Source organism: Centruroides vittatus, unplaced genomic scaffold, assembly GCF_030686945.1.
Source record: "Centruroides vittatus isolate TY-2023 unplaced genomic scaffold, ASM3068694v2 contig_3050, whole genome shotgun sequence".
Classification (NCBI taxonomy): domain Eukaryota; kingdom Metazoa; phylum Arthropoda; class Arachnida; order Scorpiones; family Buthidae; genus Centruroides; species Centruroides vittatus.
The window spans coordinates 519185-531577 of record NW_027121958.1 but is presented as its reverse complement, the minus strand read 5'-3'; the positions used below and the strand labels follow the sequence as shown (position 1 = coordinate 531577).

General features: G+C 31.5%; 2 protein-coding genes across 4 annotated transcripts; both read right to left on the bottom strand.

Moving 5' to 3' along the window:
* Nucleotides 1-534: 534 nt before the first annotated feature.
* On the bottom strand, nucleotides 535-2595 carry Coq8 (ubiquinone biosynthesis protein COQ8, mitochondrial). Its single transcript, XM_067267514.1, has one exon. The coding sequence runs from the start codon at nucleotides 2525-2527 to the stop codon at nucleotides 650-652; it is 1878 nt and encodes a 625-aa protein (XP_067123615.1). The 5' UTR covers nucleotides 2528-2595; the 3' UTR covers nucleotides 535-649.
* A 3716-nt stretch (nucleotides 2596-6311) lies between these two features.
* LOC136972867 (uncharacterized) lies at nucleotides 6312-12222 on the bottom strand. Of its 3 annotated transcripts, none has more exons than XM_067267510.1 (2): nucleotides 12017-12222; nucleotides 6312-7469 (listed from the first exon to the last, which is right to left on the bottom strand). In XM_067267510.1, exons 1-2 carry the CDS (start codon nucleotides 12156-12158, stop codon nucleotides 6436-6438), a joined length of 1176 nt encoding a protein of 391 aa, XP_067123611.1. In that variant the 5' UTR covers nucleotides 12159-12222; the 3' UTR covers nucleotides 6312-6435. The 3 variants fall into 3 exon arrangements, with proteins under 3 accessions (XP_067123611.1, XP_067123614.1, XP_067123612.1); XM_067267513.1 differs by lacking the exon at nucleotides 12017-12222 and adding an exon at nucleotides 11303-11467; XM_067267511.1 differs by lacking the exon at nucleotides 12017-12222 and adding an exon at nucleotides 8644-8860.
* Between the last annotated feature and the right edge of the window lie 171 nt (nucleotides 12223-12393).

Here is a 12393-nt window from a genome sequence, read left to right as displayed (position 1 = left end):
TATATATCTATACACATATAAAGTGAAAGATGGTTTCGGTTTGTCCGGCTTAATATGAATAAACGACTGGGGCTAAAAATACAGTTCAAATATCAGATTAAAGCTTTGACTCAGTAGATGATGTCACTGGAGAGAAATTTGAGCAAGGTGCAATGGTTCAGCCATGGTAAAGGTACTGTACAATGTTAAGTCTATGGGACATGTTGGAATCCCATCTCATTAATGTTAGTCAAAGCAATTTTTCTGTTTTACAGTTTTATTATTGTAAATATTGAGGTCAATAAATAGACATTTTAGTTATTAAGGCCATTGTTTTTATTGCCCTATCCCAATTTAACCTCGCCAATCCCCCATGTGTGGCTAGTATTCAATCTCCATTAAATAACATTACATACTGATTGGACACATCACAATTTAAAAATTGAACAAAAACTATAAATTTGAAGCAAAAATGTTTTCTTCAAAGCTAAAATAATGCTGAAAACTTCCATTATAATTGTAGATTTTAATCTTTAATTGGTAAATTAAGTCAAAGAAGCATGCAAAAACTTTATTTGTCTATACAATGTTATTCCATAACAACTTTTATTAAAAATAACAATCTGACTAAAATAAATCAAAAATATACATTTTCAATTGAGATCAATCATCACTCAAACCTGTAACTATTATAAACTTCATCAAATAATTTTTTACAATTAATATTTGCTTTCAGTTTGGTACAAAGCAAGAAAACACCAGACAGTTTACGATGTAGAGAGTACGTTTCCTCTGGTGGAGGAACTAATCGCTGTTTTATCATAACAGGCACTAATCCGTGTATGCGTTTGGTAGTACTTTGACATCCGAAATTAAAATCTCCGTCGTATGCAAATGCTTCTCCGAGAGTCATAACGGCATCCAAATGGGCATTCTCCATCTCTTTCGATTCGTATCCCGATAAGAAACCGATATCTCTCGAATATTTTATCACCTTTGATTTATTTTGATCGGCTGCCGCTTTAATAACTAGCATATATTTATCTACAAATTCTTTATCGTAGTTGCGGCAGGCACCGAAATCTAACAAGGCTATCTGATTTGTTTCCGGTAGATAAAAGAAGTTAGACCAATTTGGATCCGTTTGCATGAATCTAAACCAAAACAGCTCTATTAAACTTAAGAATACCAGACGCTGACATATTTCGTTCCTTAACTGTTGTTCGACGTCTATTAACTGATCCACCGGGATACCTTTGATGTAATGAGAGGTAAGTATTTGTTTAGTGCAAAATTCATCGACTATATCCGGAACGTGGAACTCCGGATATGGAGTAATTAATTCTTTAAACCGTCTAGCACATTCGGCTTCTCTTACGTAATCCACTTCCCAAGCCAATTCACGACGAGCTACTGTGCTTAAATTTTCGATAAACAAACCTCTCGGAAGAATATTCCACACGTTCAGTATGCCCAGTAAGTTTTTTATATCACTCTCGATACTTTCGGCCACGCCCGGATATTGAATTTTCATCGCAACTTCAGTTCCATCGTGTAAGGTGGCAAGATGAACCTGTCCGATCGAAGCGGCGGCAAAAGGTTTTGTTTCAAAAGTTTTAAACTTCTCTCTCCACTCCACACCAAATTCTTGACTCAACACCCTTTCAACTTGCCAAAACGGCATGAAATCTGCAGACTGTCTCACTCTTTCAAACACAACTTGCAATTGAGGATTAATCATATAATTATCCTGAATGCTTAGCATCTGTCCCATTTTTAATGCAGCACCTCTCACTCGGCACAGCGTATCTACGATCCTGTTTGCATTCGCCTCAGTCAGAAAAGGATTTTTCTCGAAAAGAGAACCGCCGTCCGACCGTTTACTCTGTGCGATACCTAAAGATCGCCTCGTTACTTCGGCAAGAGCGCCGACGCCCAGACCAGCTGCCAAACCGCCATAAGACAACAATCTACTAATTCTCGTAGCTGGTACTTTGCTTTCTTTAGACAATTTGCTCATTTGGTTCTTTGGCGTTTTGAGTTTGAGGTGAAGACTTTCCGTATTCTTTGCGTGTTTAATTTTGGGAGGATATTTTATATTTTTCTCCATATTTGGCACTGTTGAATTTCCATTTTTGATCTTCACATCCATTGAGACAGCGCTTAATTTCTTTTGTGAATTTTCATTATCCTCTATTACATCTCTATCTTTTGATTCTAGTAACTCGTGGCTGACGTCAAACTCCTTCTCTGATGGTTGAAAAACAAATTTCGAATATTCCTTTGCTCCTTCCACAACGACTGCAGTCCTTCCAACAATTTCTGAAGCTACTTTTCTACCCTTTTCTCCTAGATCCCCCGATATAACACCACTGAGCGCATCCTCCACCTTTCTCGGTATCGTCTCCTTTATAACGGGATTCAAACTGGAATTTCGCCATTTTTGATATAATATATTCCTTTGGTGAAGTGAAAAAGCCTTAGCAACGATGTCTAAGCCACGTAATATTATAAGAAAATCGTTTCCTTTCGCTATTTTACTAGACATCTTTTCAAGTTCATTTCTATTTTGTCGAAATAGTTCCAAAAATTGTCGCGAGGAGGCGCCTCGAGCAATGTTATCCGATTACAGCGCCAATAAACGTTATATATATTAATGTATATTTATATATATTAACTATTGATAGCATTATTATTTTAATGTAACTAATATAAATTAGTAAAATAATATTTTTATTTATAATTAATATAATTATATAAGATACATTCTTTATACGTACGCATATTATTTAATTTTTTATTATTACGAGGATTTTCGTTTAACTCCGTCCGACAAACATTAAAAGAGCCATTTTTCTATACTGTTCGTGAGTTCGGCCAAGCCCACAGTAGTAACGACGCCGAAATATCGGGACAGACCACACCGAAAATTTTTTAGGATTTTCGGCCTCCCGGATTCGATCCCGGATCTCCCAGAGCGGTAGGATGGCGCCTTTGATCGCTTCTGCCATCCGGACGTGGAATTCTCATAAATTTTCTTTCATTTTATCTTATTTGTGTTAATAATTAACACAAAGTTAATTTAAAAATTTAACATCATTTATCTGCGTTATAAAAAAAAAGCCGAAAAATTGGATATTTTGGCGACTAGACGTTTGCAGAATTGCAATACGCTACTTAAATTCTCACAACATTGCGAATTTTTAAGATCTTTTCATTTTGAAGTTACTAAAGCGGTTCATTTTCATGCACTACCATGCCCATAAACGGGCTCACTAATTAATTAACGTCATATCTTCCTCACGAAATCTGTGCCTGATATCAATTATTTCTTCAAATAAACGTTGAAAAATGATTTGATATTTCAGGAAAATTCATGAATTTAACGAAATTTCATAAATTCGAAGAAATATATCTATAAAAAGCGTTACGTCACGCACATTTTTCGTAATTGTCAACGCTTCAACAAAATTACGGTGCATTGTTTTTGTTTGAATGAATATGCCATTTAAAAATTTCTCACAATTTTAGTGGAAAATTTTGCTCGATTTTAAAACAAATAAAACAAGAAGAAAACGTGCAAATTGTAGAACATTCATTTGAAAAATAAAAGCAGCAAGAAATACAGCATTAAAGAAAAATAAATGAAATTAGATGATTTCTTGAATGGAATGTTGATGGATCAACATTTAGTATGGAAGAATAAGTCACAGAGCATAATGATCAACATGCTTGGCTTTCTTAAGTAGTTTATCTTCATAATTCACTGTTACACTACAATAAAGAATGGCAGCTGTAAAAAACTTATGTTTTTAATCAAAGATATGGCATTACTGTGGCTGTAACAATGACATTAATTTTATTAATTATGGATGTAGAATTTTTTTTACCTACAAAAAGTCTGAATACACTTTCTCCATAAGTAGAGAAGCAATAATTCAATATTTAGAATTCACCATCAAATTTCCTGTATTGCATCTCACAACAATATTTGAAATGTTTTTGTCTAAATTCCCAAAATTTCTCAAAATCAGAAGAAAAGGATGCAAAAAGAAAATGAGCATAAATACACTCACAACAGCCATAAATGAACGGGTTGATGTAGTGTATTTACTTGTATTATCGGGTTTCGCCGTATAAATGGATTCGTAAAACATACACACCGTGAAAATGGAGGAAACAATTAAAACTACAAATGCACCTTTAAACTCCAGCACATAAACATTTAACGAAGTTAAAAATGTTTCTTTATCAAAAGTTGTTTACAAGCTGGAGTTTAAAGGTTTATTTGTAGTTTTAAAACAACACATGAATAGAAACCAAGATTTGAATGTAATTTTTCTATTATGATTCTTATTTTTTATTCATATTTTAGTCTTTGTCATTCTCAATTTATGAAAATAATGTGCATATGATCATTAATTTCGCACACAATAAGCAAATATCCAAGTGAAAAGAAACACGTTGAACCTTTCCTTTGAAAATAATCTTATATGTTAAATTTAAAAATGGATTTCTATGATTCAGATTTTAAAATCTTAGTGAAGTTTCATATAGAAATATGTGCAGAGGGTACATCAGGAGGAAAGGTAAATACTGCAGGAGGTGAATGTGTGGTAGTAGTACATGAAAAAAGTCTAAGTGAACTTTTTTGTGAGCAATTTACTAATTCAGTGAAATGACAAAAATCCAGATATCAAAAAACCACATTATCATCAAGAAATAAATATTAATTTACATATTTGAAAATCCAGAAGTGGTTTGGCCCCAATTAGTCCAGGTTTTCAATGCTTTGCTGAAAACCAGTACAAATGTTTTAAAATTTGAAATGTCAAGTGTAAATGTAACAGCTGACATTAGAAACCAAGATGCAATGGGACATAAGTACAGTACAATATGTATTGTACTGTACTTATGTTCCATTGCATCTGATGATGATCCATGACAGGAGCATTGTAACATCAGAAAAGGTTCTTGAAATGGCCACACTGGCTTTGATAGTTTTTGATCATTCTACAACAAAATGTGTACTTCTTCAAAGGGTGTCTCTCCCTCTCTGATAACTATGGCAGCATTTATCTGGATACATCACAAGTTCATCACAGGACCTTCTATCTGTGTAGAGAATCATGCTCGACATGTTCAGCAAAGCAGGATCTATAAAAAAAATCACAATAGATCACTGACATTTGTGTATTTTCCTCAAAAACTCTTCCTTACTAGATCTAATGGACTTTTCTCTTGTTGTAAGGATTCATTTCCCCAAGTATTTATGTTTCTTCCTGATATAGCCTGTATATTTTTTTAAATATAAATCAATAAATCAACTTAAATATACATAACATTTTATTTATAAGTAAATGACTAGCTTGTTTATGTATGCATTTGTACATTTGAGAAATTTATAAACAAAGAATAATTTGAAGTAAGAACATAAAACTGTCATGCAGTTATGTAATTTATTATATTTTCGAACAATTCTATTTCTACAAATTACTTCACAATTAAATTACGACAAACTGTTTAAACTAAAAATAATTTACTAAGTCTTTCAAAATGAATGCTACCATTTTAAATTACTATAATTATGTTAATTATTATCCAAGAAGTTTGCAATATAAACCATTGATATAGTAACTATCAAAGTATCATTTTCTATCTGCATTCATCTATTTCCTTGAGAAAGCACAGTAAATGAAAATGGCAACTCAACGGAGAAAGCATTTTGTATTCTGCAGTTTGCAACGTCGTGAACATTCATTACCATGCAACATGAATTAATCTGTAGGAGCCATAGAATTGCGCCTGCCATGGGAAAAGTGACGTGGATATACTAAGGCAAGCATAGAAGAATTTCAGTATTGGTTGGATGTGTGCCACATGACACAAGGTTCATCAAGAAACTATAATGAGTAAATACGAAAGTTGATCAGTTTCAGTTTTCCAATGTACAGTACTGTACATTACAATATTTTCAGATAATAATTAATATAATTACAAGAATTTAAAATGGAGCATTCTTTTTGGAAGACACTGTATTTTGAATGTTAAAATTTATAAAACATTTCGTACCATAAAATCAAATATTTTTAACTACTTAAGCTTAATCATTTCAGTTATTTAGAATAAATTAAGCTTGAAAATTAAGCCCAAAATGTTTTAAGCATTCAACAATGCATTTTTTCTTTTTTAATAAGTTTATTTGTGAAAAACTAGAAATTGTTCAATAAAAATTACTTCAAATTATTCATTATTAACTTTTAATTTTTCATTTCATGCTACTAGTGCAGCAACATTAAAAATACATAAGCATAAGTAATCAATATCACATGTATAATTACAAGTATGGAATTTATTCTATTGTAAAGAATTTATAAAAAAAAAACAACAAAAATGTCTGTAATAAATATGTTGATTTGATCAAAATCACAACTGCAAGTTTATACATAATACAGTTCATTCTTCTCTAATTATATATTCAACAGCTTCATCTAATGCATCATGGAAGATATTGGATTGATAATAATTTTCTATTTTATATTTGCTTTCGGTTTTAACAGAATTATCTATTTTTTTAGGTATATTATACACTGACAAGTGCACTTCACCAAACAAGACATCTAAAGCATCTTCAATGGCATTTTGTAAAGGATTATTTTCCTTAATTAAATCTAATTCTGCATAATGAATAGGATATGAAAATTTTTTATTCAACTTACTACCATTTTTTCCATCCCCAGTTATTAATTTGGAAGCATCTAATATTGCATCCTGAATTATAGATCTGGAAGAACTCCGAACCGTATTCTTAGCTACCGGTGTTGCAGAAATGGCTCTGCTTTCCTTTTTAGGTCCCCTGATAGCTTTGACAGCATCAAATAAAGCCAACTGTAGGCGACTGGTCGGCATTTTTAGAATTTTCTCTATTTTGTCCTCCTTTTTAGGATGCAAAGTTTTTGTTTTAAATCCGTATTTCTTGCAGATAAGACAAGAGTAATTTTCATCTTTTTCGTCCAAGGGACATAATCCAAAATTTTTCTTCACGTCTTCTGTGACACAATCAATTAAATTAACATTTTTAGGATTTAGTTTTGTTGAGTTTTCTTTTTTTAATGCAGCTTCATTTTTTGATTTTGTTTCTTTTTTCATTTTATTTATTAAATTACTTAATGAAAATTTCTGCTGTTCACTTAATTGCTTTAATTCCACTATTAAAAGATTTTGATCATGAACTACTTCTTGTAATCTTTTCATATTAGTTTCTATATTTTGCAGTCTAGTCTCTTGCTTAAATTCTTTATCTTTCTCTTTTAATGACTGCCTGATATATTCTGCTACTATTGTTAGAGCCGCAATTCCAAATATGATAGTTTCACCTAATAATTCAGCACCGAGTTCTATTGCCATAGATTCGTTTAATTTAGGAACGTCCGCCGGTTTTCCAAGATTCAAAATCCTCATTTTGACATTCACTTCCAACCAATGATATACTGTAAATATTAAAAGCATTTCACATAATTAATTATTTAAATTTTAAAATTTTCTTATTAATAAAAATAATATATTAAATGTAATAAATAATTAAATCAACGTGAATATCAACAGTCTTATCATACTCATATTTTAATTGAATATATAAAATTTTCTCTAATCTTTGTTTTAAGAAATTATCAAGTACAGTATTTCCCCTTTACAGTTAAATTCCCCTTGAACTTCCCTAATTTGAAATTGTTCTGTAAAAGCCATTTGTTCAGATAGATGAATGAAATGTGTTGGAAAATTTTGGTCAATACTCAAAGTTTCATGTGAATTTGAAAGGGTTATTGCTGCACAATAGCATTCTAGACCTCCATATACTACACGGTATAGTTTGCTGGGGCCCCAATACTTGGTCCACCCGATCAGCTGACATCAATTCTTTAAACTGCTTTCTTTGTGGACATGTCAAGGATTATGTGTGTGCTATAAAAGTGCCAGATATGAAAGCCTTGCATAGAAGTGCAGATGTCATTAACATGACTACTAACATGCTGACTACAGTGGCATAGCAAACATAACTGGCACCTGAGGCATGACACTTTATTGGCACCTCCCCCTCCAGAAACACATATAGTTTGTCTTGGAGACCATTTGGGTGCCCCTCTGCAAGTGGCACCTGGTGCATGACAGTAGCAAGGGGGTGCAGAGTGTTTCCTTGCACCCCCTTGCTATGCCACTGGCTATGTTACAATGTATGCTGCATCTTAAATGTACTTGCCTCAGGAGCATGTGTGTAAATATGCTGATTTAACTAACTTTTTCAGATGCACTTTCTATTACTAGTGCAGTGCTATACTCAATTTTTTTTCCCCCAAAATTAATCCACAAAACTAAGAATATTTGAAGGGAACACCCTGTATATTCTCTATTCAATAAAAACTGTAATTTTATTACATTTTTAATGTTGATTTATTCAAAGAAATAATCTTAATAGCTCAATTTAAAGTCCAAAATTTGGAGTAACAAATAAGAAAGCTAAACACTTATCCTTTTTTAAATATGGAAACCAGCACTTTATAAAACTGAATCAAGTGTAGTGTGGTTTAATAAATTGTAATTTTTATTTAAATTAAAGAAATTAAAATGTAGATTAAACAAATGTAGAAGAAAAATGAATAAAATTACAATTCTGGTTTTCATTTTATATATTCATTTATACAGTAGGTGACTTTATGACCTAATTGGTTCACAAAGACTGCTGTTAAAGTGTCATCATAAATCAAAATCGAATTTCCTTTAGACCTGATGTCATATATTGAGGTTTCCTACCTGGAAATAAATTTTGCTAAAACACTAAAACAATCAACAAAAAATAGGTTACTTAAATATGGCATTTTATACATTCAATATTATTATAAATTAAATAAATATAAATTTTCTATTAATCATGAAAGTAATTTTGTAAAGTGAACAGTTACAAAACAGATAATCTATTGTATTTTTTACATTTCAATTAATTCAGTTATTTCATAACAATATATCTAGTTTCTAGTTTCTAAATATGTTTTGATATTTAACTTATTCAGCTTTTACAGGAACTTATGAATGCTACTGTTTTAAATTATTGCAATTATATTAATTATTATATGAGAAGTATGTAATGTATACCAATCAATAGAATAGCTGTCCAAGTTTCATTTTCCATCTAAATTTAAATGCCTTGTTATTTACTATCTCTAGGAAGCACCATAAACAAAAATGGCAACCCACAGCATAAAAGACATTTTGTGTTCTGCAGTTCTCAAAATCAAAATCACTCATCATTGTGCAACATAAGTAATCTGCAGAAGCTGTAGAGTTACACAGAACAAACTGTTTGGTTGTATGTGATAGAATTTAAAGTTGTGTTTTATATAGAATACTAATTCATGTGTTTTGATGGTCAATGTTTATCAATTATTTATAAGCTACGTTTAATAGGGAGGTATTGCATTTCTTTTTATTAATAAAATATTGTGCATACTTCACGCTAAATCTGAAGCAAGAACTAAGTTTTTATTTTGGGCATTTGGAAAATTTATAAGTTTACAATGTTCATTTTTGTTTTAAGAATTTACAACTCTGAATGATGATCCAGTAAGGCTTGCAAGTACCAAAATTTTGTATGTTTTTAAGCATACCAACATATTTACTTCATTGAATGTTCCTTCTTTATGAATTCAAAGTTATTGAGATTTTTCTATCTTGTCTTTGTTTTTATATTTCTAGAGATTGGACAATTTTGTATAATTATGATTTCTTGTTTAAGATTGTTGTGTTTCAAAAATATGGAGCAAGACTTCGAGAGTAATTTTTCATATATAGAGAAAAAAATAAGTTGTAACAACATAGAACCAGAAATGCTTCTTTTCAGTTAATTAATAAAATACTCTCTCTGTATTATCTCACATGAAATGTTCTAAATGTCCTTTCCTGTTTGAATATAGGCCTTAGCTTTTAGTCTCATTGCACCCTAAACACACATTCAAGTTCTTGCATAACATCTATTATCTGACTAGCTGCATAATTTGCTCATAAAGGAGAGTTTTGGCATCATCCACTGCAGTCAAATACATCAAAAAATTAATGCCCCAACAAAATGAAGTAGCTTTAAATGCAGTTTAACATCATTCAATCTAGACATAGGCACACATTTACCATGTATGTTTACAAGAGACTTGGATTTTATTGCAGCGATGAATACATTGAGTGCACTAAGGTTTTACCAGATAGCCTTTTAACTCTGAAACAAAGCATTTCAGGACTAATATTAAAGTAAGTTATTTTTCTTCACTATATACAAGGAATCCATTCCTGAAGTTTTGCCCATATTTTTGAAACACCATGTGTGAGTGTCATCCAGAAAGTAATAATACTGTTTGCTCATAAATGGTGTTGAGAGCAACAGATATAAGCAGGCAAAGTTAACTATCCTCAGTCAAACATATACTTTGCTCAAACTTACCTGTTGATCGAGTGCATTGTACAGTTGTTGTAATTTGTTAAAATGGCAGAAAAAATTAACAAAACAGCATACAAAGTGCATGTTGTTTTTTGGTTTCTGAATGCTGAAAGCATTCATCCACAGGCCATTCACCATCACATTACAGCAGTGTATGATAACATGACAGGATGCACAGAGTCACATGACAGGATGCACAGATAACATGATCACATTCAAAAGAAGTGGCATGGCATCATAAGGAGTCAAAGCCTGATTGCTATTTTATGTTTTGGGCATTATTTTTAGTTACTAATATTTTCTTTTTGGAAATGTTTTATTATGTTTTAAGGACAAACTCCCAAAAACCCCAAAATAAACTAAATTCCAAAATTAAAAACAAACATTCACTTGCATACGTGATTGACCCTGTAACACTCAGAAATATGTAAGTAGGATAGTGTGGCATTACACTTTGTAAGCCAGATAAAAGACAACCTACCCATCCAATGGAGGGAGGTAGCTCCCAAAAGCAAACTTCAGAGTACAAGTGTCAAAGGCAATCTATTTTTGGACCAAATTGTCTAGCAGTATTTGGTGATGGTTAAGTGCTTAACTCATAAGAGGTCTATTCTGTTTTTGAATTTAGTCGATATGAATGGAGATTAAATTAGTTGTATGTCCCAAGTTGGGAAAAAGAATTTTTTTTATAATTCTGCTTTTTTTTTTTCTTGTACATAATTGATTTTGACGTATTGTTTTGAATATTTGAAATATTTCATTACTACTAACTTCTTGTTCATACTTCTTGTTGTTTTATATATTATACTTCAACTTAATATTATCTCGGATTTTTTTGCTTACCTAGGCATTGTATTTAATTTTTTTTTCCTGTTAAGTCATGGTAAATAAACCCACTGTGAGCAAAGTCCAGGTCTAATTTTATTTAACACCATTTTTTTTTGGACTTAGTTTTGATTGCACGGTACATTACAGCATTTTATAGTAATGCACATCCTCACACGGCTTAGCATACCATGCACCTGCTTCAACACTTCAAATGGGATGTTCTGCGCCATCCCACCCACAGTCCGAACTTGGTTCCCAGCGACCATCACTCCTCTGGGAAATTAAACAAGTTTCTGGGTGGAAGGCAAAGGTGAAGTACCAGTGCCAACAAGTCGAAAGACGAAGTCAAGCAGTGGTTAAAATGGTGCTACGACGACAGCGTTCAAAAACCGATCACACAATACGACAAACACTTAAGCAACAGCAGCGATCGTGTCGGAAAATGGCTAAATTAATATGTAAAATGGCAAATAAAAAATCTGAATAAGTACTGTACATATGTTTTGTAATTATATGCAAATTGATATTCCTACTTTTTGAATCACCCTCGTATTTAGCATCTTTATATGGAGAATATCTTGACATATTTAATAATTTATTAAATATTAAAAATCTGAATATTGCTTCTGATACAATTTTGGCTATTGAAAAAAAGCATGTATTAATTGTTGAGAAAATTAAAATGCATTTAATTAATCCATTTCATTCTCACTTCAAATACATACTTACATTGTGCAGGAGGCATACAAATGTAAGTTCTAAAGAAATGACTCGACTTAGCTTTATTTTTTATTCTATTAGAAAGTGGTTTACTGATCTGACGTATAGCAAGAGTCGCTAATTTCGCGATTGGAAAGGCACCGGCAACCATATTCTATTCAGAAATATAAACAAAACACTCGTAAAATTAAATCTTCCTTTTATGCCAAATTACGTCTTTTTTCTGTCGATAATAAAGTCATATTATATAAACGAACTATTAAACTATTTTAATATTATAATAATAATCTTAATAAAAATTTTAACATAAATTACTATCTTTTAGTTAAAATAAATTTGATATTGTAAATTAAATAATTTTGTAAATATTTAAGTGCTTCAATTTG

Bases quoted from the DNA above. Each gene is read 5' to 3' on its own strand.
- Coq8 (XM_067267514.1), bottom strand. From the start codon at position 2,527: ATGTCTAGTAAAATAGCGAAAGGAAACGATTTTCTTATAATATTACGT.
- LOC136972867 (XM_067267510.1), bottom strand. From the start codon at position 12,158: ATGGTTGCCGGTGCCTTTCCAATCGCGAAATTAGCGACTCTTGCTATA. The intron at 7,470-12,016 runs GTAAGTATGTAT...TAATATTTACAG, and splicing joins TTGTATGCCTCCTGCACAAT to TATATCATTGGTTGGAAGTG.